This window comes from Planococcus citri, chromosome 4, assembly GCF_950023065.1.
Source record: "Planococcus citri chromosome 4, ihPlaCitr1.1, whole genome shotgun sequence".
NCBI classification, from domain to species: Eukaryota; Metazoa; Arthropoda; class Insecta; order Hemiptera; family Pseudococcidae; genus Planococcus; species Planococcus citri.
This window is the reverse complement of record NC_088680.1, coordinates 56,351,505-56,378,426: the sequence shown is the minus strand read 5'-3', so window position 1 is coordinate 56,378,426 and position 26,922 is coordinate 56,351,505. Positions and strand designations below refer to the sequence as shown.

The window sequence follows — 26,922 nt, the reverse complement described above, 5'->3', positions numbered from 1 at the left end:
CTTAAACATACATATAATTTACGGGAGGGGGGGGGGGCAATTTCTCGTGTACCTTACGTCGAGGAAATAAATTTTAATCGTTAAAATAATTTTTTTAGAATATGTAAATATCACGTAAAACGAAATTCAAATAAAACCCAAGATATCTGCTGCTTTTTTGCGGAGCTTCATCGCTGGAATATAGAACAAAAAACCAAATCAATACAGCAACGTGATCATTAACAGTGCTTGACAGCATTGTATGGCATGAATCAAGGTTCAAATTCCACAATCGGTTTTATATGTATCGAAATCCCAACCCACAATACTACATTTTGGCTGCTTTTAACGACGTGCAGATGTTTTTTTCACTTTCTTCAGCGTTCATAAAGTTTTATACGACACGACTATAGCGAAAAAAGGTTGTAAGTTGTACGAGAAAAAGAAAGATTTTAAATTGTTCATAGATGAGAACGGTGTGGTATATTTCGCTGGGTGTTTTCAGTCATTAGTTATGGGAATACTTTGGTCGTAGATACCTACCTACTCGTACATATACCTATACCTAGGCACTTTTACCTAGCTTGGTACCATTTTTACATTATTCTGACCCGTAGTTGCGCTTTTTAAAACCAAACCACTCGATGTAAAATCTGGACAATTTACCATAGTAGAATATAACATTAAGAGCCATTTTAAGCGCAAACTTAAACCACAATATTGGAATCATTAACAAGAGCGAAAGTAAAGCAATATACTTACTCGGCTTCGTCTACGGAGTCCGTTTTCGCAAGGAAGACACAATTGAGCAGAATAGTGGCCATTACAACGTAATCGAAAATTTGATTGGTAGCTATATAAACCATAGTTCTACGAATCGGATTCCACGGAGAGAATAGAAAAAACGAATGAGTAGCTGTGAATCGATGCACGTAATTTTTCCGAAATCTCTTCGATACCACGCAAAAAGTCTGAAAACAGAAAAATAACTTACATAAGTATCTAGGTACACCTTTGAAAAGGTAATTTAATTACGTAATTCGTCGTCGTCGCAAATGAAAGGAAAAAAACTTAAAAATATTATTTGGAATTCGCATCATCCTCTCGAGTTCGAGTCAGGAAACGTTTTGTTATCGCAGTTTTCATACAGGTTCACACGTTCATCGTCGTTTCGTCTCTCAAGAAAGAATAAAATATATGCAATTCGCACAAAGGTGGAAAAACTTTTTAAAACTTTTAGATACATTTTGCAACTCTGTAAAGTTAACATAATTTTCAGGTATGAAATTCTTCGCGTAACTTTACCATTGAAAAAGTTTACTCGCTTCATGGTGTCGTAATTTTTCTCTCTTACTTTTTTTCCCCTTCTTTTTACAAGAAATTAACTAACTTACTATACAACTATAGAGTTATATTTTTCAAACGCACCTCAAACGTGGTATTTTTCATTTTTCCAAAACGTTGAATTTGAAAATTATTTAATTAAAATTGCATCGTATAATACACGAAGCTATCATTTGCTAGTAGCAAAAAATATCGATTTTAAAAACGATGAGTTAAAAATTTATATTACTTATTAAATTTAGCCAGGTACCCGAGCTAGGCTGGTGAAAAAGATACACCGATGAAAAATTTCCAACACGTTTTCGTGTCACGCTGTGAACTTTACGTAAAAGGGAAAACCCTCGTGGAAAAGTTTTTTAATCATTTTTGAATTAAAAGAATACCTAATAATTATATATTATTGTTTTGAAACTTGTTGAAAAATCTCTCTTTCGAATTAAGCGGCTTTCCAGAAAATAATTCGTTTCCGGTGTAACGCTAACAATAAAAAAAAATTGTTAAACGAGACCAGCTTAAACTGGATTTAAAGGATTAAATTGTCGTAAGTTTTTAAAACGTCCCCACTTTATTGATTTTATTCGAAGAAAAATACCCGCAGGAGAATTTTTGTTCGAGAACATGTCTTTGAGAGCAATAAAGGCTCCATCGAGGTATCAAAATGCCACTAAATATGCGTAATTATTTATTAGCTCATTTATGGCAGCTCATTTCTCGTTTTGTACATCACTCGGGTATCAAATAAAAAAGCACTATCGCGTATACGGAAACCATTAAAAAGGCCGCATATCTATTTCATTTCCAATACCACCACACTTTGGATAAAAAATAGAGAAAAAAATCCTCCTACGGTAAAATCATATGCTTAAAACGGTAACGTTGTAACAGAATGTATAAAAAGAGTCCTACGGCTACATCATGCCATATACCACCGCATGTACTATCACAATCACCGCTGAAAAAAAATGAATTCCAGACAAGAAGAATAAAATAAAAAGGTTACGAGAAATTCAACAAATGTACCATTCATTATAACGAGAGCCAACAAGCTTTGCTAGAGATTTTCTACGAGCCGAATGAAAGACGTTGGAGTATTTATGTCGCCAGCAGAAAACTCTTCGTTGAGAATTTCATTCATTTAAGCTAATCAACAAACTCCCGTGTGCTTATTTCGTAGTTCTTATGGTTGTATTTGGCCTAAATTCTTACAGTAAGAAAAGATGTATTTTTCCAACGGTAAATAACGTTGTTGTAACGTTTTATTATTATTTTTATTTTCATTTTTTTCCCAGTGGAATGAAAATTAGGTAGGTACTTTGATTCTGCGTGGGAGAAACTTGGTTGATTGTTTTTGATAAAAAGTAAACAATGTTTTTTTATTTTGGTCGTGTAATTTGGAAGAAAAATCATGGTGGACGAAAATGTGGCGAAGTTTGGGATTTCTTTGGATGAAATTACCTACTGTTGGAATTTTGTTTACTGAAATTTAAAATAAAATATAATAATTATGAGTTAAAAAGGTCAACAATTGGTGTTTTTGAGATCGGCGCTCAAAATGCTCTTTAATTTTGTTTAGAAATGAAGCTCCTGTTCACTTTTGAAAAGATCAATCATTTCTTATGATTGAAATCTGAAATATAAAATATCGATTTTTGAAGACGAAAAAAAATGTAATTTTGGTCAATTTTTTTCAACCAAAAACGAAGGTGTATTTGAAAGGATCGATCAATGACACATAATAAAAATCAAATAATTACAAAATATAGATTTTTGAAAGAAAAAAAGGTAGGTAAGTTTGGTGAATTTTTTCCCAACAAAAACGAAGGCACATTTTGAAGGATTATCTGTTATCATTTTTCTACTATGACTGAAATTTGAAATCGAATATCAAAGCAGTAGATATTGATTTTCAAATGATCATTTTTTGAGAATGAAAACTCAATTTTAGTAAATTATTTTCAAGTCACAACAAAAGATGAAACAAAATTAAAGAGAACAATAATCCATTATATGAGATCGAAAATGAAACTACATAATTATGTTTGTGATTCGATTATTCGATTTTTAATCAAGAGGCCAATTTCTGAGGCTCAAATCAGATCTCCCAATCAGAAATGACCGATGGGTATGATCGAAAATCGAATAATCGAACCCCGAAAATCGATTCATTTGCGGATTTTTTATTCCATGCATAATCGATTACGTTCGAAATGAAAAGTATGTAAATTTTCCTTCAAAAATAGACCTCATGATCAAAAAAGTTGTAGAAAAAATGTCTGACCCACCGCAAATAGCCCCATCTATTTACAAAAATTTGACTAAAAATTTGGCTGAAAATCCAGTTTTTTGACTCTGGAAGGAAGTCAAATGGGTTTGGAAGGCTGAAACCTGCAAAAGCCACTTGAGGTACATCCTCCCATTGTGCTGTGAAAATTTGCATGGACCCTCTAGGTTCAATTTAAAGGAGCTACAGGGTGGTCTAAAAGTTGAAAACTTGAAAAATAGCTAAAAATCCACTTTTCTCACCCTGGAGAGAGGTCAAATGGGTTTGGAAGGCTGAAATCAGTGAAAGGCACTTTGGATACATCCTCCCAATGTACTGTGAAAATTTGGACGTTCTAGGTCAATTTGGGGAGACTGTAGGCTTTCCTAAGGTTGAAAAACTTGTATTAAAATAGCTAAAAAAATCCACTTTTGACCCTAGAGAGAGGTCAAATAGGGTTGGAAGGTTGAAACCTGAAAAAAACGATCAAGTGGCACCATCCTATTGTATGCTGGACATTGGGGCTCCTTAAGTCAATTTTAAGAGTGAGGTTGGGTCAAAAATAAGGTCAAAATAAGGTTTTTTCCACCTTTAATGGGGTGGGGATGACCCAGGAATCTGAAATTTGGATATGTTGTTCACAATAGCGATACTCACTAATGGTATGAATTTGAACTCATTTCATCCATCCAGGGTCAAATTATGCTTCTCCAAAAAAATGACCTTTCTGTAATTTTCAACTTTGACCCTTTTAACTGCAGGGGTCAATTTTAGCTTCCAAGAGAATCCCATCCCTCACGTTTTACTTTATTTGATCAATTAGAACAGGCTCCAGGTCATAAAATGTAAAAATCACTGTTGTGCTGAAACTTATAAGTAAATAAAAATGTCTAGTCTACCACTGCAAATACCCCCCTTTTTTACAGAAATTTGGCTACAAATTTATCATGATCAAAAATCGATTAATCGAACCTCAGTATGGATTTATTTACGATTTGAGATTCCATATGATCGATCATGAGCAAAATGAAAATTGAAAAATCAATTTCAGCTGATAAAAAATTGACTTCTCGATCAAAAATAGACTCTGATCAACATTCAATCGAGCTCCAAAAATGGATGTATTTGCAATATTCGAGGCTCCATACTTTGATCGATCATGCTTGAAATGGAAAATCAAATTGTTGAACTTGAACGAAGACCTTCTGATCGACGAACAAAAATGGACTAATCGAATTCCAAAAATTGATTCATTTTCATCAAGTATTTATTCTGTTTTATTTTGTTTCATCTTTGTTTTTGTTTGGCAAAAAAATTGACCAAAATCACGTTTTTCTTCTTAGAAAGTTTAGTGATATTTTGAAAATTGATTTTTCATTTTCGATTTCGAGTATAAAGAGAATGATTAATCCTTTCAAAGATGATCGAAAAGTCTTGCTGAAATTTATTTTCCATTTCAAATTAGGTATGTGATCAATCATATGAGATCGAAAATCGAAAATTAATCGATTTTTGAGGTCTCATTGATCGATTTTAGATATAATAGTCAATTAATGATTTGTGAGTAAATTTTCGATGTTAAAAACCTCAATTTCATTTGTTTCTAGGATGCTTAGTTTTCTCATAAAATTAACATTTTTATAAGTTGAAAATTACCTACTTACCTACGTACAAAAAAGTGAAAATTGAAAAAATTATACCTATACCTACCGTTTGTGAAATACATGCACAATTTCAAAACTTAGACATTCAACAAACGATTCAATAGTGGATTCTAATATATAGAATTTCAAGCTCTACAAGTTTTGTTCAGTGCATTGTTTCCCTAAAATGCTTAGTTTTACCGAAATTTTGAGTTTTATGTTGAAAAGAGAAGGAAAGAGAGTGTGCAAAAATTGTAAAGTTTCTATCAAAATTTCACTTTTTAAAAAAAATTAAAATTCAAACTGTAGATCTACAAATTTTGCAAGAAATGCACTCGAAGAGGTCTCATTTTGATTTTGGGGTTGAATGATTTTCAGAATCAGAATCAATGTTTTTAAATAAGCCATAACTCAACAGGTAGGTACATAAATTGTCAGTTTTTTTTAAGTTTTGATTTTTTTGAAAATAACCTCCTCTTTTTTCAGAGACCATTATTCAAAATTCTTCAAAACATTTCAAATGAGGTGAAAAAGACTAAAAGACCATGTTTGAAGTGAAAATTTTTCAGCATATTCTTCTCTCTGGCACTTGAAATTTTTTTTAGCAATGAAGCCATTTTTTCCCGAATTTTGATTCGAATTACCTACGTCCCCTTCCCATCAATTTCCAACAAATTCTGAAGATGAAAAATAGAAATTAAATGACGTAGGTATAGTTAGTTTCTTGTGTTTTTGATGCCTCTGATTTTGAATTTAAATCAACTGTTTTGATACGCCCCCCTCAATCTCAGAATAAATCCTCCGAATTTCAAAAAAATTGGAAACTTTTATGACTTTATGGTTTTCTTGAATTTTTACCTACCAGTTCTTTCGAATTTTAATTTAGGCACTATTTTGCGGTGTAATGATGAGTAATGAATAGTGATCCAAATATCCACCTAATCGCGAATCAAATTATGTAAATCAAGTTAAATGACACCAAAATCATATCCTATCATACTAAAACCACATCACGTCATATTTCAATTCGGGTCACATTATTACATACACCGTGTATTGTAATAAAATCAATTTTTGCAAACTGCGTTTTTGCTCACACGGCTCGGCGCGATAATTGACCCTTCAAAGTGTCACCGTTGATTTACTTCATATAAAAAGTTTCACACGTTTCAATGACATTATAATACGTCGAAATAACAACAGACCCACACGCCACTCAAATTAAAGAATCAAAATACCTCTTCACTGCTCGTTCACTCGAGCCGTAGAAAAAAACACACACATAAACTCACAAAAAAAACCTTAACCTAGACGACGACATTGCAAAAAGTAGATACCAACATAACTACACAATGAAAAAGCAAAAAACACTATACTTCGATGAGTACTCGACAGCATCAAAAATTCAAAGCTCTTATCCGGGAAACACTCGACGAATCAGTTTAGATACCTTCACTACTACGAACCTACTACCCTACCTTTCTATGTACCTTACCTATTCACAGTATCCTAAAAAGAAACATAGAACATAGCAGCAGAAAAAACACTATAGGTATATACAAACAAGAACTCATTTCCTTCACTAAAGTCGACCTCATGACGAAAATCTTGAGGGATTAAAATTTACATTTTACTCTTACCGAGAAGGATAAAAATTTACGCCCGTAAAACTCGTGCCGTGTATAGAGCTGTGCCAAAGTGTTGCTTTTAATCTTTTGTGTGCAAATTTTGTCGGTCTCGCTGGCAAACGTGCGCATTTAGAAATGTTTTTCTAAAACTTGCATAGCTATCACACGTGCCCAAGGCTTAAACAAAGCATATAAGTGTCTACAATAAAAATGTTTGAGAATTTTACTTAGGTATTTGTAAAATATGACGAAAAAATAATAATCGTGTATTTTTTATCTTATAAATATTAAAAAAGCAAACGTTTCTCGAATAAAAAACGATTGAATTGAATTTTCCGTCATAAAAAAGGTGGATGTGAATTCAAAAGAGAACTAAATTTGATCGAAGGAATTTTTGTCTAAACTGAAAATTGAAGGGGCTACTGATAAATTTTTACAAAAAAATATCGTGATTCAAAAAATGACTAAGAAAGTGGATAGCTTGTCAAAAATAAATCAACTGATCATCTTTACTCTCTATCTAGAGACACAATTTAAAAAGTTACCAACGTCTGAATTTGCAGGATTTGATTTTTAAAAAAATATTCGATCAACTCATTTTCTAGACACCCGGTATATTTCTCCGAATAAATACCCACGTAATATAACGAATGATTGACGTTCCATGAAGAATCTTTTCTACACCTTTTAATGCTCTTTTTAAAACGCTCTCGAATTAAAATAACTCGAAATAAAACACTTTATCCGACATAATGATCACTTTCGTCATCCTAATTACAGCTGATAAAAAAAACACCCCATTTTTTATCCGAAAAACAAGCTCGAAATCCGCCTTATTCTTTGTGCTGTGAAGAGATAACAACGAGCATTTTCAAATTTAAATTAAAGTGGCGAAAACGCGACGTTAAAAGCTCTTATTGGGGTTCAAGTCGAGTAAAATTAATTAATTTTCTACTAAAATAAATACATTGTGAAATTAACCGTCTCTCATTAATATAATTGTATTTTTTACACGTAGCGAGGTGTGGTCACTTTGGTTGAAATTTTTTTTCCCTTTGTGCAATATCTCTGTCTATGTATAGAGCAGGTAGTACCTACCTAACCTATCTAGCTAGAGCGTTTCAAATTAAAACCACGCCGCGCGTTCCGAGCCATTGTGAACTTTTAATTCTTTCAAATAAATTCGTTTTCATTTAACGGATAATTTTCCGCAAAACTTCGAATACCTACACCTACCCTGCTAACATCTCCACCAAGGTGGAATTTAATGGCGTGAAAATCGCACAGATAAGGTTGCTCTGCATCGGTATAAATTTCCTTTTATGAGTTTACCAGACATTACATTCATAAAGTAGGGCGCGTTTTTAAAATAAGCACGAATAAATTTCGCCTGCCACATAGTTTCACAAACATGTGTAACAAAATGTTGCGCTTCTTTTTTATTCAGCGCACCTAACCCGGCCCCGGTACCGCGAATAAATTTTATTTATGGAGGATTTTTCAATTTTTAACCTGCATGAATGAATGAGTAATTTTAGCCCACAGATAATTCCAGCACGGTGATTTTTTTTCTCTCGCTGGGTAAGTACTCGCGATGAGGCGAATAAAACGTCAAAAGTTGTTGAAAAACAGGCAAGAAAATCACGTTATGGATCTGTTAATGTTTGCATTAAATTTCTATGGATTTAAATTTGAACTTTTTCGCTTGTGATGAGTACATTTTTCCAAATTGAAACAACCTGTCTTTGACGAAAATGAGCAGGTAGGTAAGTAAAAAAATCGAAGATTTTTAATTTCTCTGAAATTGCAATTTACGCTAGGTATTTATTTCGAGATGATATTAGTCTAGACATGAATTTTAATCACATTGGCTGACCCAGAAGGTGGTTCAGGGGTTTCTAAAATCATGGAATTCAATTTATTTGGCAAAAATTATCAAACATACAAAAAAATTGACAAATTTTGGTTGATGGTGTAGTTTCATGATATACTGCGAGAATTTTGTTTGGCCAAAATGGACCAATTTAGGCGAGAAAAGTCGTGAAAAAGTAATTTGAATTTTTGAAAAAATTGAAAATTCTCCACCGATATTCATAGGTAGTCATTTTTATAAACTTCTTCTTCATTTCAAAAGGCTTACTAAAGAAACAGCAGAACTGATTTCAATAAAATTTTGGAATAGGATCCCATTCGTTGAGCGTTCCCAATTTGTGAGTTAAAATCCATATGATCTGATTGGATGTTTTTTTGAAGGGTTGTATAGGTATGAGCTTTCAGAAGTTTTGCTTCATCTGTAACCTTCAATTTCATCCATTTTCAAGTACTGAATGTACAAAAATGGCAATGGCAATGAGTTGAACCTTGGGGTTAGTGAACGCGACTGAAGACATGATTGAAGTTTGTAGTAATACGTAGGTATTCAAAATTGTATTACAATTTAAAGTCCTGAGAACATTAGAGTGATTTCTTTAACAACAATATTCGGCATAACAAAGACAAAAAACTCACCAGAATTCACCAAACATTCAAAAAAATTTCAAAAGGTCATGAGGACGTTAGAGTGATTTCTTCACCAACAATTCGTCATAAAAAAGACAAAAAAATCACTTGGTGACATCTGGTGAATGAAGTCACCAGAATTCACCAAGAATTCACCAGAGATTCGAAAACAATTTCTACGGTCATTGGGACATTCTGGTGATTTTTTTTCACCATAAATCCAACTGAAAAAAGGTCAAAAAATCACTTGGTGACTTCTGGTGAATGAAGTCACCAGAATTCACCAGACATTCAAAAAAATTTCAAAAGGTCATGAGGACATTAGAGTGACTTCTTCACCAACAATTCGTCATAAAAAAGACAAAAACCCCACTAGGTGACTTCTGGTGAATCTGTAACCAGAAGTCACCAGAATTCACCAAGGAGTCACCAGACATTCGAAAACACTTTCTAGGGTCATTAGGACATCCTCTGGATTTTTTCAACTTGAATTCATCAAAAAAGTCGAAAATTCACTTGGTGATTTCTGATGAATGTGCCATCAGAAGTCACCAAAATTCACCAAGAAGTCACCAGACGCTCAAAAAAAACTGAAAGGTCCTGAGAATATTCTGGTGGTTTTGTCACCAACAATTTGTGTTGAAAATGGCAATAAACCCTTTTGGTGACTTCTGGCGAATCTGTGACCAGAAGTCAGCAGGATTCACCAGGGAGTCACCAGACACTCAAAAAATTGTTTAAAGGTCCTGAGAATATTCTGGTGGTTTTATCACCAGCAATTCGTGTTGATAATGGCAATAACCCCATTTGGTAACTTCTGGTGAATCTGTCACCAAAAATCACTAGGATTCACCAGAGAGTCACCAGATATTCGAAAACAATTTCTAGGGTCATTGCACATGCACAACCGCACGTTTGCACGACCGCATGTTTGCACGACCGTACGTTTGCACGACTGCACATTTGCACATTTGCACGACTGCACATTTGCACAACTGCACGACCGCACATTTGCACAACCGCACGTTTGCACGACCGCATGTTTGCACAACCACACGTTTGCATGACCGCATGTTTGCACGACTGCACGTTTGCACGACTGCACGTTTACACGACTTCACGTTTGCACAACTGCACGTTTGCACGACTGCACGTTTGCACAACTGCACGTTTGTACGACTGCACGTCTGCACATCTGCACTGTTGCACGCCTGCACATTTACAGTGTTTTTTAATAATTATTTATAGTATAATGAGTGCATTTCTAAATTGTTTTCATTTTAAATTAATTTCTTTGGGTTTTTCAGGCTAATTTCAGAATGAGTTTGTATTTGCAGTGATTAGGTGAATAAAATAAGATCATGTGAGTACCTATTAGGCGAACAATTATATTATATTATGTATTTATTACTTGTTTGTTTTCCAACTAGTTTCATAGATTGGATTTGCAATTTTATTTGTATTTTTTATGCAGAATTAAGCTTGAGTATAATATCAATGTGTACATTTTTTAACCTTTTGGTTCTTGTTATTGCTCTATTTTATTTTAATTTTGGTTTACCATGTTTTTTTGTTTTTATAATAAAGAACCAATAAATAATGGCAGATTAAGACTATATATGTAAAGAGGCTTAATTACTCAAGCCAATAAGCAATTGCAATTCTAGCACATAGGTGAAGCAATAATTGAAGTCAATAAGTACCCCGACGGTGCCACGCATTTGCCATAAATGTGCCATGCCACATGTCACATAATAGAGCATATAAATTTCGTTTATCATGCAACATTAATGTAACATGAGCAGAGGCCTTTTTCATTGGCATATCTATTATACATTTCTGCATCATGTTAAAATTTCATAAATGGCACATGAAAAACGAAATTTATAGGCTGTATTATGTGACATATGCCATGGCACTTTCTAAGTACAATTTCATGTTACATAAATTTTATCCCTCCCAAGTGACATAAATGTTGCATGAAAAACGAAATTTATATGCTCTATTATGTGCCATCAGCTATGGCACATTTCTAGCCTGATTTCATGTCACATAAATTGTGTTCTTTCCAGGTGACAAAAATGTTGCATGAAAAACGAAATTTATATGCTCTATTATGTGCCATCAGCTATGGCACTTTTCTGTTGTCATTTCAAGTAACTTGAATAGCATTTCATTCAAGTGACATAAGTGCTCCATGAAAAACGAAATTTATATGCTCTATTATGTGCCATACATCATGACACCTGTATGAGAAGTTTTTATGAACTCTAAATGTTGTCCTTTCAAAGTGACATAAGGGCTCCATGAAAAACGAAATTTATATGCTCTATTATGTGCCATAATCTATGGTACTTTTCTGTTGCCATTTCAAGTTACTTAAATAGCATTTCATGCAAGTGACATAAGTGCTCCATGAAAAACGAAATTTATATGCTCTATTATGTGCCATACATTACGACACCTATATGACAAGATTTTTATGTACCCTAAATGTTGTCCTTTCAAAGTCACATAAATACCTCATGAAAAACGAAATTTATAGGCTCTATTATGTGCCATAAATTATGACACATTTAAGTCGCGTTTAAAAATATTTATTTCGCAGTAGTTGTTGAGTAATTAGTTTGCTTAGCGTGTAACGTAACATTCTCATGTCACAGATTTGTCACATTTATGTTACGTTATATCCATTTCTGAAACGCACTATGTTTCAGTTATTTATCACGCATTACTTACATTTATTATTTTATATTTATTTTTCCTCGATTTACCGTACATCAATTCCATTTTCATAATCCCATTCGTCGCGATGATCGAATAAATTTTTTGCCGGCGGCGGGATTCGAACCCGGGTCGTCTGGATCTCGGAGCGTGATTTAGTGCAAGCAGCTACCCTGTGAACATGTGGTACTAGGGCTATAGCGCGAATACTACGTGGCGTTCTATAAAAACTGGTGGTTCCAAATGTTCTAATAAATAGTATAATTTTGCACAAGCAACGAGAGTTCATTTAAATGAAACATCATTTAATGGTCTTTAGATATCTTTACATTATGTATTGAAGATTATAGAAGAAATAAATTTCATCATCGCTAAGAGTTCTATAAAATAAATACCTCCATTTGAGTTAAAACACAGGAGGTGTACTGTACGTATGAATAATTAAATAATATCGATAATGATTATAGAAACGCACGGCATTTAGACTTGTTGATAATTCATCGATGTTCAGTTTTCTCAGAAATTTGTTCACGATGTAATAATTAAATTGTTCCGAAAAATTGAGAAAAAACTGTATAAGAAGCTGCGTTCATTTTTCAACTGGATTTAGTTCACAATTCTATAAAATACCTCCATTTGAGTTGAATTACACGAGGTAGCGTATGAATATTAAATAATATCGATAATAAATGGGAATGCACGGCATTTAGACTTGACGATAATTTATCGATGTCCATTTTTCTCATAAATTTGTTCACAATGTAATAAATATATTGTTCCGAAAAATTAAGAAAAAACTATAAGAAGCTGGCGCGCGTTATTTTTCAACTGGATTTAATTCTCATCGAATAAAGAATCACAAAGAAAATGCTTAATCTCAATTTTGATTAATCATTCGAGTACCTCCAGCATATTTCTTACATCTTGAGTATCTTTCCTTTCTCGTTTTTAAATTGTAAATTTCCAAAAACATTTGCTCTGAAATTGCTATACCTAAACTACATAGTACTCGTACATGAAATGAATTACATTCAAATTTCAAAAGTGCGAGCGATGGGTTATTTAAAATACTCGTATATACAAAATATCAAGAAAATGAACTACTGACTCTATTAAAGATTGTGTGGTTTCTTTTAAAGAATTATAAATTTTCCAACAGGTACATAGGTAAGTACCTTAAGTATACTTAATAGTAGTTATATCTACTTGCTCTTTTATTCTAAGACTGAAATTTTGTTGTCAAAGCCCAAATACCGAAAAACCAACCTGAAGTATGTCATTCTATCTCTCTAATTGGAAATTTTCAAAAGCTTTTGCGTTGCTAGATTATAATTTTTTGAAAATTATTGCTCAGAAGCAGACATGATTCAAAGCTTGCAAAAATCAAAACAAAACTAATGTCGTTTTATTTCTTGAGAACTATAAGTTACTGAAAGCTCTTGTCCTTGGCTTGCTCGAGCCAATCTTACCCTTCCCTTCAGATTCAAAATGAAACTTTTTGAAAATGATTTTTCGTATTTTAAACGTGTGAAAAGCGATGCTGGTTTGTTTTTTGATTCATAAATTTTCAAAAGCTTTTGCTCTCGCATTTTTTTTTGTTTCAAAACTGAATTTTTTTGAAAATTTTGTTCAAATTTTTCTAAATAATTCAACATAAAAAACAAAAACTCGTACGTCATCCGAAAATCATTGCGGTAAAATTCATTTTGAATTCCTCCCACAGAAAATTAATTTGTAACAATCAATCATAGCTTTCGATTTCAAAATGCAATTTTTTGAAAATGATTTTTTAAATTTTAAACGTGTGAAAACCAATAAAATTAAATCTTAAACGATGCTGGTTTGTTTTTTGATTTAAAAATTTTCCAAAGCTTTGCTCTCGTATTCATTTTTTTTTAATTAGGTACAAAACTGATTTTTTTTTATTACAATTCAAATTTTTCAAAAGAATTCAACATTAAAAACAAAAGCGCAAGTCATCCGAAATCAATGTGGGAAAATACATTTGGAATTCCTCCCACAGAAAATTAATTTGAAACAATCGTATCATAGCTTATTACGGTTTCAAAATGAAATTTTTTGAAAATGATTTTTCGATTTTGAAACGTGTGAAAACCAATAAAAAAAAATCTTAAACGATGCTGGTTTGTTTTTTGATTTATAAATTTTCAAAAGCTTTCGCATCTCGCAATTTTTTTTGTACCAAAACTCATTTTTTCTTGAAAGTTATTACTGTTCAAATTTTTTAAATGGATTCAAAATTAAAAACAAAAGCTTAATACGTCATCCGAAATCATTGTGGGAAAGTTCATTTGGAATTGCTCCCACAGAAAATTAATTTGAAACAATCAATCATAGCTTTCGGTTTCAAAATGAAATTTCTTGAAAATGATTTTTCGATTTTGAAACGTGTGAAAACCAATAAAAAAAAATCTTAAACGATGCTGGTTTGTTTTTTGATTTATAAATTTTCAAAAGCTTTCGCTCTCGCAATTTTTTTTGTACCAAAACTCATTTTTTCTTGAAAGTTATTACTGTTCAAATTTTTTAAATGGATTCAAAATTAAAAACAAAAGCTTAATACGTCATCCGAAATCAATGTGGGAAAATTCATTTGGAATTCCTCCCACAGAAAATTAATTTGAAACAATCGTATCATAGCTTATTACGGTTTCAAAATGAAATTTTTTGAAAATGATTTTTCGATTTTGAAACGTGTGAAAACCAATAAAATAAAATCTTAAACGATGCTGGTTTGTTTTTTGATTTATAAATTTTCAAAAGCTTTCGCTCTCGCAATTTTTTTTGTACCAAAACTCATTTTTTCTTGAAAGTTATTACTGTTCAAATTTTTTAAATGGATTCAACATTAAAAACAAAAGCTTAATACGTCATCCGAAATCATTGTGGGAAAGTTCATTTGGAATTCCTCCCACAGAAAATTACTTACTCTAATTTGAAACAATCACTAAAAATTCTTAGGTCTTACTGAATAAGGAAGTGAAATTCTGAATCTGAATTTTACATTTAATTGGGAGAGGCGAATTAAATGCGAAAATCGCACATAAAAAGTCTTGCAAAAAATTCCTCCAATTTCGTGTTCTAAACTATTCAAATGCGAACCGAATTTTTAAAAATTTCGAACACAGCAAAATAAAATTTTTGCATCTAAAATGATGTAGTTTCATTTTTTGAATCATAAATTTTCGAAAGTTTTTGCTTTCGTTTCATTTGGACCTATTGATAATATTATAGTTTTATGTTTTGAATTCTAGTTTTTCAAAAGCTTTTTCTCTCGCATGTATGTCGCATTTCTCGGATCAATTTTCTCCTCGTTCAGGGATAAAAAATTACTGTAGTCAACACATTACGTATTTTTTTTCATCCAAATACGTTTTTCACAATTTTTACCGTTAAATTATTGAAAAAAATCCCAAAGATGATCATGGTACGAGTAGGTTAGTTTGAACGCTACAATTATTTATGAATATGAAATTGATCGAAATTTTGAAGCATTGTTGATGGCATGTAATTAATATTAACTTATTATAGAATCGATATTAAAAATTTCTGGATTTTATTTTTTTAAAAATTCATAAATATTAAAGCACTTAAAACACAAACCACACTTTTTTTTTTAATACCTCGTACCTAAATGAATACATAATAATAAGACTCTCTGATTCAATGACCATAAGTACAGATACTACAAATTTTAAAGTATGGATACTGTTAGTCTGACAAAATAAAAAGAATCAATAAATTAAATTGAATAACTTTACAAATTAAGTCATCCTTTGAAATTTAAATAAATTTCAATTTGAATTGAAATATGGTAATGAGCGCCCTCACCGCTATTGTGTTGATCAATTGAAATGTGACGAATGTGACATATCGTTGGCTGTCTGTATGCTACTCAAAACGCGTGAAAAGGCCACCTACAGCGTGAATGATAAAAAATTGTCTTCGCAGAAGTACGGAAGCCAACAAAAATGGTTTTTTAATTTTAGATCGATATATTCGATTGAATTGAAGTGAATTTTTGCGGTTGTGCATATGGTGTTTAGGTGTTTAATGTGTGATTCCAGATTATCCAGAATTCCAGATTTTATCGGGTCAGACGTAATTAACATTGTTACGTAAGTACAGGTATCATTTTTTTTCAATATATAACTATGGCGAAAAATTACCGGATATCGGCCGGTAAAAAGAAAGTTAAATTTGAGGGTCGTTTCGTTTCGAAACGGCGTGCTCAACAAATTCGCAAGGAGAGGAAACTATTGTTGGGCACTTCTACGCATACTTCGAATGATGTTGTAATCTTAAATACTGCAACAACCTCTCCGACTATCTCTTCAGTGAATTCAACTTGTACTACGAATGTAATCTTGAATAATGCAACAACCTCTCCGGGTATCTCTTCAGTTAGCACAACGTGTACTCACACTACGTCGCATACTTCGAATGATGTTGTAATCTTAAATACTGCAACAACCTCTCCGACTATCTCTTCAGTGAACACAACTTGTACTACGAATGTAATCTTGAATAATGCAACAACCTCTCCGGGTATCTCTTCAGTTAGCACAACGTGTACTCACACTACGTCAAACAGTAAGAACGAAACCGATACGGTTCCAATTTATAACAATGCAACATCTTCAGTGATTGATGGTAACAATAGTTTCTCTGATTCAACGCCGATGACCACTGACAACGAAAGATTAAACGAGTTTCGGCGAATAATTTTGAAACACAACTTGACACGATCTGCTACAGACGACATATTACATTTTTTTAAACCTCAAGATATGCCGATTACTTACCGAACAATAATGGTACGCCAACGAACTAAACTCGGGATAGAAACTTTTTCGAATGGGGGGCAATATTATTATTTTGGCGTCGCGAGTGGGTTATTAAATTTTAAAAATTGTTACAAAATGCCAAACGACGGAATCATCAAGCTAAAAATAAACGTTGATGGGCTACCGTTGTTTGGCAGTTCTAAGAAAAGTTTGTGGCCAATATTGATGCAGGTCGACGGCGATCTGCGTAATGAAGTGATCATGGTGGCAGCGTATTGGGAAGGGGAAGGTACGGAATCAGTTACCAGCGACGAATTTCTCACCGACTTTGTTGACGAAGTTAATGGATTAATTAATAATGGCATTGTTATTGATGATAGAAAATTTGAGGTACGTGTTCAAAATTTTATCTGCGATGCGCCAGCGAAGGCGTTTATACTGGATATTAAAGGTCATACAGGGTACAGTAGTTGTCATCGTTGTTCGATTCGAGGCGAGCGAATTGGAAATCGAACATCGTTTAGAAAAAATCCAAAGGAAGAAACACCGGTGAATAGAACAGCTGCCGATTTTTTAAATGTAGTGGATCCGGATCATCATAGAAAGAGAAACAACGAAGAAACACTTTCACCTATCGCCAATATTATCGATTTTGATGTAATACTCGGATTCCCCTTCGATTACATGCATCTGATGTCATTGGGAATAACAAAAAAAGTGTTAGATTACTGGGTAAACGGACTGCCAAAAACTGCTGTAAATAAAGGTTCAAGTAAAGTTAAAATGACGAGCGATGACATAAAAACTGCGAATACCGTATTATTGAGAATCAAACCGTTTACTCCTGTCGAATTCCAGAGACGTTGTCGAAACATTGACGAATTCGCGTTCTGGAAAGCCACCGAATTCAGACAATTTTTAATTTACACGGGTCCGATTGTTTTGAGTCAGATATTTTTTCCACATGATACCTTACGATGGAAGATGTATCAAAATTTTTTAAAGTTTCACAAAATAGGTCGTTTGTTGTTAGGTTGTGAAAATGTCGAAACAAATGCAGTTGAAGCACAGAAGATGATCTCAAAATTTTTGAAGGAGTTTGAAAAAATTTATGGTGGTGATCTGATCAGTCACAATTTTCATTCTTTAACGCATTTACCAGAAGACGTGTTACGATACGGTCCCGCGGACAACTTTTGTTGTTTTCAGTTTGAAAGTTTTTTACAGAAGGTAAAAGGATTTGTAAAGCAGGGAAACTTACCGTTGCAGCAAGTTGTTTTAAAGTATAAAGATCAAAGGTTGGCGGCTGTAAATCTAACTCGAAATGAAGACATCGAATTTTTCAAAAGGCATTCAGTGGATCGATTCGCAAAATTATTTATTAGTGATTCGGATTTAAGCCATTATGAATTGTACGAAAAATTAAAAACGAAGGAATTTACGATTAAGACAAAACCAAAAAATCCGATTTTTCAGAAACGAGAAATGAGAAATTCGTTCGTGATTTCCCGGAATGATGATATCTGCGTTGTTTTAGAAATTATTAAATCCTTAAAAAGTAACGACGTCTTTCTAGTGCTGGGTAAATTTGAGAAAAAGGAACGTTTCCTGAAGAATTATTTCAAAGTGGAAATGGCGCACTTCAACGAACGGAAACCGATGTTGTTCCCATTGAATTGTATAAAAAGTAAACTCTTTGCAATGCCACTTACCGATGATGAAGAAACATTTGCCACAATTCCGATATCACATATCTGTCGTTTTGCAGCCCCGGAGTAAACTATGCCGAAGTTTTAGTTTTTATGTTTAGTTTTTATGTGTAACACCAAAATTTTTCTATTAATTTCATATTCAACATTTGTGGTTTTATAGGTACTCAGTCGATTTCATTTCGTCAATTGTCTCAAGTTTAGGTATAGATCGAGTAACGGTAGTGTATGAAGGGGATGAACTTACTTAAATTTTCAACAAAAAAATCTAAAATGCAAACATTTTTGAAAAAAATTTCAAAATGTTCATTTTTAAGAATTTTTTTTCTTAAATTTGAAAACTTTTTACGAATAAATTTGACTTTGTTTGAAGGGAGCAATTAGATTTTAGTTACCTACATAATTTTTGAAAAATTTCTAAAAATTAGTTCGTGAAAAATGAATAGAAATGAGTCTCACTGGATCTCTGCGACGAAAAATTCAATATTTCTTAATGTTCAGTAGGTAGGTATATTAAATCAGTCAACTCATTTCCAAGTTTTTTTCCTGGAATTTTTGAAATTTCAAGTTTGGTTTCCCCGAAATACGAACATTCTCAAAATAAAATCAGAAATTGTTCATTTTAGAAAATTTTTTCTCAAAGAGCCTTTCACGATGAGATGGTGAAATCAGTACTTTCTCCAATTGTGACGATTTGAAAATTTGAAAAAAAATTCCCAAAATGCTCAATTTTTAATTTTTTTTTTCGAAACTGTTTGCATTTTTGATTTTTTTTTGTTGAAAATTCAAGTAAATTCATCCCATTTCTATATTCTCACCGGATCTCACTGTGCAGAAAAATTTGATATTCCATTAGCGTAATTTTGGAAAGTTGGTTATTTTTTTTTCAAGTCAAAAGTTGATATTCAGGAATTTGTCAATTTCTTTTAATGGAAATCAATATTTCTTAAAAATAAGACTGTACCAAGTTCAATGTGAAAAATTTTTACGAGTCAAAAATTTTGTACAAATCCTTCTAGCGCGAAAAAACATTTCGTCTACGTGGGAGGTACTGATTTTAGAAAAAATATACCCCTTAAATACATAATTAGAGTTGCCTCTCTCTTTCTCTCTCTCTCTCAAAAAAAAAAAATGATTTTGAGTATGAAAATCTGGTATTTACAAAAAGTATGTACAAAAGTTATGAATTTCTTAGGTTTTTTAAAGAATTTGCTGGTTTTGCTATAATATATTTTTTTTAATAACATTTGCTCCAACTTCGTTTGAGCAGTATAGTTAATTTCACGTTGATCTTCATAAGCTAGCTTTCTTAATCGTCTCTGAAACGACCGATAGTTACAGAATAATTATACCTACGAGCATGGAAAAAATCCAATAAGTAGAAATACGAGGGTTTTTAATTTTTATTTGTTTTGTTTTGATTGATTTTAGAAGGTACATATTTTTTGAGCATGGCGGCATCATTTAAAATTGTATCAACAAAAAACGTTGACAGCGGAATCGTGGAGATATGTACGGTTCCAACATGTTGGTTCATCGAAGGTGAAAAGAAGTTTTATTACCCACCTCCGAAACACGCTACAGTAAAAAGGATTTCATCTGGAAAAGAACCTAATACAAAATGGCCTGTGTATTCGGTTGAAAATATTCATCATGTCTTGGGTAAGTTGAAAAATCAGGTATAAAATTTAGGTAAGAAGGTATACTTTGATGGAAATTTTAAATCTTGTTGTCTAATTAATAGACGATTATGATAAATGCAAGCCGCTCGAAGAACAGCTTCTCCAATCCAGTTCGGCTTCATTAATTGCACCCCGTAGGGACGAAGTTCATGAAAAATCCGATAAAGATAAGGAAAAATCCGATAAAGATAAGGAAAAATCCCATAAAGATGACGAAAAATCCGATAAATATGACGACGAAAGCAGCGACATAACATCAGGTAAAAATACAAATTTTAAAGTTCAAACATTTACCTATATCCGTGAAAAAAAATTTGGAGCCGCGAAAAATTATTTTTACTATCAAAGAAAAAACAGCATGTAAAAATTTCTACACTAAAAAATGTTCAATTTTTTTTTAAATTGAAAAAAATGACTCACAGAAAAAGTATAATTTATGTATAAAGTGCAATAGCAAAATTATATGTATAGTTCTTTCCAGCACTCTACTTAACGTCCCCGCATATATATTTTTCGCGAAAACATTCAAAAAATTTGAAAAGTAATGTCAATTTTTACTTTAATCTGTAATTTTGTTTCAGACACGGACAAAAGTGATGATACGACTCATCCCACTCCTGAAAATAAAAGAAAACGCGTGAAACGATTTGTGGTGAAACCAAAACGAATGAAATACTTGGGTGAGTTTTAAAATCCAGAAACTTCACGTACCTATACATCGTACCTGTATTCGAAGTTTTATTTTTTAATAATATGAATTTCGCTTTCCGTCTGTTTAGAAGAAGATATCATCGATATCAAAAATCGGCTTTTCTTAATTGAGAAATCTAATAGAAGTCAACAAGATGATATAAAAGAAATTAAAAACCTCGTCATCGATTTGGCCCGTTCTTCTAAAAGACATATGGACTTCGATAGCTTTCCACTTGAATGCATGGATGATTTTATGCAAATGGAAGAAAAACTGAAGGATGTCGATTATTTCGAATCGATGGTAATTCATACTAAGATACCTACTGAATTTTTACTCGAGTACTTTTTTTTTTGTTTAGTTAGAATATTTATAAATTTTGAATTTATGCTGCATAAAGGCTCACATAGGAATTGTGTATAAATGAAATTCGAATTAGTGAAGTTCTCAATGACCAACATTTTTTCTATTATTGCTCGGACGTGAATGGGACTTGATCCCGCATCCAAAGTACATCAAATGCCGGTGTTCTACCGATTGAATTTACCCGAATGCCTCGAAGAAATTTTATATTTCGTTAATTTTATTTTATTTTTTTGAAAATCGCTCATTTTCAGTCATTAAAAATGTCAAAAATTGTACTTTTCGAAGTGAATGGTTATTTTTTTGTAATAGACACAACAAATTTCCCAAGAAATTCAGTAAATTTCAATTTTTTTGAAAAAAATAAAAAATCCATTTTTACTGACACTCTGAAATTACTACATAGGCTACATATTAGTAACTTTTGGTTACTTTCTAAAAATGTTGGTTACTAAAAGTTATTTTTTTCTAGTTTTTTTATTTTTTTTTACAAATTTCCTTTTTCCCCCCAAAATTATAACTAGAATTTTTGAAGAAGAAAAAATTAAAATTGTTACGAATTTCATTTTTCCTGATTTGATGGTTTTTCTTTAGAATTTGTTTGGGGTTTTTCTAATTTTAACAAAGTATTGCTCATTATTTTTGAATTTCTCGATAGTTTTAACCGGATTTGGTTCTGTTTTGATCGATTTTTACATCTTGAGTTGTAGCGGTTTTTTTAATGATTTTGTTTTGAATAATTTTGATGTTTTTTTTTTCGCTTGAATTGTTGCTGAATTTTATCACCTCAAATTCTCGTAATTTCTTTATAACAATTTTTTCTTTTGAATTTTTAAGAATTCTTTTTTTTTGGTTTTTCAATGATTTTCCCGCAATTTTCATTTTTTTTTGTGTTCAAATTTTTGCAAAGATTTCTCCAGTTTTGATGGAATTTTTAACTTCGAATTTTCACGATTTTATTTTTGCTTTAAATTACGGTTATTTTTTTGCCTTAATTTGGACTGTTTTCTTAGCAGTTTTTTATCTGGTCATAGTGCTTTAAAAAAACTAGCTTGTGGAATTGTGAATTTTTTTCTTCCAAAAGTTATGATTTCCTTTGAATTTTGATAATTTTTTTAGGGAGGGAGGGAAGCTTCTTCATGATTTGATGAGTTTGTTTTTTCATTTTCATCTTTTGTGGTGGATTTTTTTTCGGAGTCTTGATATCTTTTATTCGTCGATCCCTGTCTTCTTTCTCTTTCCCTCTCAGTTATGAGAAAGGTCCTCAGGATTTCCTCTCTCTCTCTGAACAATTTTTTTTTTCAAGTACGAATTATTTTTTTCTTTTGAGTCGTCTTGAGTTTTACTCGAAATTTTTTGATGATTTTTCTCAAAATGTTTGTGGTTTTTTCTGTAGATATTCATACTTTTAATTTAATTTTCGCGAGTTCCATGTCCTGATTTCTCATTGATTTTTCCTGAACTGAATTTTCGAAAGTTTTCCATTTTCATCCCTTCCATAATTTTATTTTGAATTTTATGGGTTCGTTTTTCTGACTAAATTTTTGTTCTTAATTTCGGCGAAACCTTTTTTCTTGAATTTTCGTGACTTTTATGAAATTTCCTCCTAATTTTGCGCCAAATTTCAGTAATTTTCTTCAGCTTACATACATTTTTGTGGAATTTTTTTACAGTTTTTTTTTTGAGTTTTGTTTTGGTTTGGATTTCAAGACTTGATGTTTTTATTTCGAATTTTTTGGGGAGCTTTCTTGTTTTTTTTCGCGTTTTAGTTTTCTCTCAATTTCAATAATTTTGGTTTGCATTTTTTTTTTTTTTTTTTTTTTTTATTGAAACTTGTGTCAATTTTTTCCAGGTTTTGATGTATTTTATTCGCGAAATTGAGGATTTTTTTTTGAATTTTGATGTTTTTTTTCTGGTTACTTTTTCAGCTACCAAAATGGAAGTTTTTCCTATAGTTAGGGGGTTTGAAAAGTTTTTTGATAGTATCATAAAAATCTGTGTTGTCACTTTTTTTCGTACAAAAATTAGCTCAAAAAGTTTCAAAATGTAGTTTTTATATCGTTCCGACTCTCAAAAACTCTGAAAAAAATATATTATGGACAACATTTTCATGCTAGCTGAACAACATATTAAAAAATTGCGATGACACTATGTCGTAAAGTCGATTTAAAATAATTTCAAGTTTGCAAAAAAATATGATTTTTTTATTTAAAACATGAAAAAAACTTTTGATTGGTGAAGTTGACCCATTTAACCCCTATTTTTGCGTGTCTGTTGAAAAAGTTGAAAAGGGTTCAAAATTACGAATATACAGGGAGTTTTATTCATCTTTTTCATCTAGATTATTGAATATATACTTCAAAACGTTACGTTTGGCGCAAATTACAGGTTTCTAATTTTCCAGGGATTCCCAAAACATCGAAATTACGAAAAATCAGAAAATTGGATTTTTGAGTACCAGCGCAAAATTTTATTGAGCTCAAAATTTGGTATGATGGAGGTCTTTCAGATACTAATAAACTGTAAGCAGCTTTTTAGCGGGGCTTAGAGGGGTAGGTCCAAAATGGTGGTTCCAAAATTTTCCAAAAATCAAAACCCCCCAATTGCTGCCCTCGAGGGTTGAGAATAGAAAAATCACCTCGCATAACGTTTATTGGGTTCAAACAGATATTTTACGCTGAAAAAGTTTTTGAAAATGATACTCAGTGGTTCCTAAAATTCTTTTTTTATTCACAACTTTGGGAACCCCCCTGGAGCCCAAAAATGGGGATTCGTATTTGGGACATTTTTTACAACATTTTATGAGTGATCGAGTCGATAAGGTAACTGTGCAGGGCCCAAAAAGTGGCCTTATCGGGACTCCTTTATTCAGTTGCCTTATTTTGGCCTCTTTCTGACGTATTTTATGAAAAAGTTGATAGAAATTACACTCGCAACAAAAAAATAAAAACTAGTTTATTTTGTGAATCTTTTCAAATTTTAATTATTTTTTTTTGATGAGTTCATTTCATCGAGTGAAAGGGTTTTTTAAATCTCAAATTAATCTGTTTCTTCGTTTTTTCCTGGGCAGAAAATTACGTTTATAAAATATGTGTGTTATAATTTTTTTTTTTTTTTTTAGAAAACTTATCTGACGGATTTCGGAGGGAAAAGCCTGAAGGAAACAGTACCAGTCATAATGAAGGCGGTCCTGACCCCAGGCATCGTTCGCAACAAAATAAACTTTACCGGTCAAAACAACAAATTAACATTTTGTAAATCCAGTATTTACAAAGTTATTGAAAGTGAGTACACCTGAACAATATTAAATTTACATGACAGGTAAATAATTCTTCATTTTCATTTGTTTTTTGCAGAAGTTTTGAGTGAAAAACATGGTAAAAACGAAGCGGCGGACATACCTGCCAGAATTTCGAAGTGGTTACGGTATACGCATGATAATTGTAAAGAGAAGAATAACGAAGATGCGTAAGTCCAAAAATCGAAGGTATATAGGACCGTAATTCAAAATTTTTACGGTTAAGATGGCTCGGAGGTCTCAAATCTTCAAGTTGTTTAAAATTATAATTTAGATTTATCGTTTCGTGTATTTTTAGATTTTTATAATTACAGATTTTTTAGATCTTATTCTAGAACTGTTTAGTTAAATTCAAAATTTAATAATTGAGAGGCGTTTCGCGATATGGGTCCTTGTGGTGATTCGATGTTTTTTTTTATTGACGATTCCAACTTACTTTTTCACGAGAAATCGAATGGTGTAATCAGATTTCGCCTATCTCATCAACTTCTCGTTTTAAAAATTACTTTAACATGAATACTCAAAAACTCACATTTTTGGGAAATCAAAAAACATAGTTTTTGTTTGTTTTTGATTTTTTTTTTTTAAAAAAAGGTCGATGGAAAAATCATTTTATTGTTGTTACCTATGTAAAATTTCATGGCTAATCCGAATTTCTCAGTATTTTTTTGCGGAGTAGTCTGTAACGTTGTGTAAATTTGGCTGTTCACCACAAGGTCTCTTTTCTAAATCACTGATATCAGGCGATGATGAACGAATTTCTTCAAAATTTCCCATCCAACCTATGCGCAGGACAACACTGCACCCAAAAATAAAAAAAAAATAAAAAAAATCGAAGCAATTCGATGTTTTTTCTCTCCTGAAAAAAAAACGAAATATCACCACAAGGGCCCTTATCGCAAAACCCCTCTCAATTTTTTTCAAGAAACAATAATTCTTTATCATCTCTTTTCATTAAAATACTCTTATCATTTAAGATCAAGTATGATGCAACTATAGTCTGGTAATTAGTGGCCAAGGTAGCCTTACATAAAGGGAAATGAGAATGGTACATACTCAAACAAAAAGGTTCATTTTTTTCTGGTTAATGATCAACTGATTCAACTGAAGTGGATAAAACTTGATCACATTTTGCAACAAGTTAAGAGAGACTTTGTTCTCAAAAAATTTGCTGGACACCAGTTGATGTGTGCACAGGGTTTGATATGAAAGCCAGTTGTGATTTATGGTACTGTGTAGTTTGTCAGAACACCGTCATATTTTACAAACTCGTGTGAACGATTGCACTGTTTATCTCGATCATTTTTCAACTGATTCAACTGAAGTGGATAAAACTTGATCACATTTTGCAACAAGTTAAGAGAGACTACGTTCTAAAAAAATTTGTTGGACACCTGTTGATGTGTGCACAGGGTTTGATATCAAAGCCAGTTGTGTTTTATGGTACTGTGTAGTTTGTCAGAACACCATTACCCATTCATATTTTACAAACTCGTGTGAACGATTGAGAAAATTTATGGAATAATTTTCTACAAATTTCTGCGTTGTAAGGCACGCTCATATTAATGAGAATCGCTTATTTAGGTATAGTTGATGACTGTAGTTGATGTCAGAGTAATACTGAGGGAAACTGTACTAATAAAACCTTCGATAACAGTTTATTGCTACGATATCTTCATGCATTTCACTTTATCATGAAGAAATGTTCGAAAGAATGATTCAAAAATTTTCTGATAATTTATAATAGCTACATACGTTGACAAATTCACTATATTTTGGTAAATTCGAAAATTTATTTAATTCAATATTTTCTCATTAAAGAAATTTGCATCTTTATTTCTTTTTAAAAAATATGTTGATAGTTGTAAGGCTACCTGACCTGCTATGCACAACTCGTTGTTGAATTCACTTTTTTTTCACTTGTAAACTATGTATAAATTGCAATTATGTATTTACAGTTGGCATTTTTTGACTTGTTGAAGACGTTGTCACCCTACACACATTTGTGTTACATAATATGCGAATGTTCTTATTTTAATTTGTCATTTAAAACTTTTTTGACAATCTCTTGGAGAAATTTTGTAATGTAATTAATTATGGTTTGCATTTATTTTATTTTAATCTAAGTTTGAAGGCTAAACTACACATTTACTGTGCATCATTGAGTTTATTACACTGTTTTTTTACTGTGATGCGTCTATTTTCTTTCAATACTTTGCTCTTCAAAGTATACCTATGTCATTTTTTGGGACATTCAGGTGTCATGTCATTCCTATGGGCCAGGAGACCCCCTA

General features: G+C 32.1%; 2 protein-coding genes across 3 annotated transcripts in view; one reads left to right on the top strand and one right to left on the bottom strand.

The window, feature by feature from the left end:
- Positions 1 to 26,922, bottom strand: part of NaCP60E (Na channel protein 60E) — a 272,797-nt gene that overhangs the window by 79,408 nt on the left and 166,467 nt on the right. For both annotated transcript variants that reach the window (XM_065360600.1, XM_065360601.1), the window contains exon 3: positions 742 to 950. In XM_065360600.1, coding sequence (XP_065216672.1) covers positions 742 to 950 — 209 coding nt within the window. The remainder of the gene's footprint in view (positions 1 to 741; positions 951 to 26,922) is intronic.
- On the top strand, positions 15,323 to 26,820 carry LOC135842722 (uncharacterized). The gene is made up of 7 exons (XM_065360315.1): positions 15,323 to 16,216; positions 20,026 to 20,256; positions 20,339 to 20,536; positions 20,858 to 20,956; positions 21,056 to 21,270; positions 24,452 to 24,614; positions 24,687 to 26,820. The coding sequence occupies exons 2-7, from the start codon at positions 20,046 to 20,048 to the stop codon at positions 24,800 to 24,802; spliced, it is 1,002 nt and encodes a 333-aa protein (XP_065216387.1). The 5' UTR covers positions 15,323 to 16,216; positions 20,026 to 20,045; the 3' UTR covers positions 24,803 to 26,820.

What these genes read in the sequence shown, in the direction of transcription:
- LOC135842722 (XM_065360315.1), top strand. Translation starts at nt 20,046, where the DNA reads ATGGCGGCATCATTTAAAATTGTATCAACAAAAAACGTTGACAGCGGA. An exon ending in AAATATTCATCATGTCTTGG is followed by an intron (nt 20,257 to 20,338) that starts GTAAGTTGAAAA and finishes TCTAATTAATAG; the next exon opens with ACGATTATGATAAATGCAAG. An exon ending in TCGATTATTTCGAATCGATG is followed by an intron (nt 21,271 to 24,451) that starts GTAATTCATACT and finishes TTTTTTTTTTAG; the next exon opens with AAAACTTATCTGACGGATTT.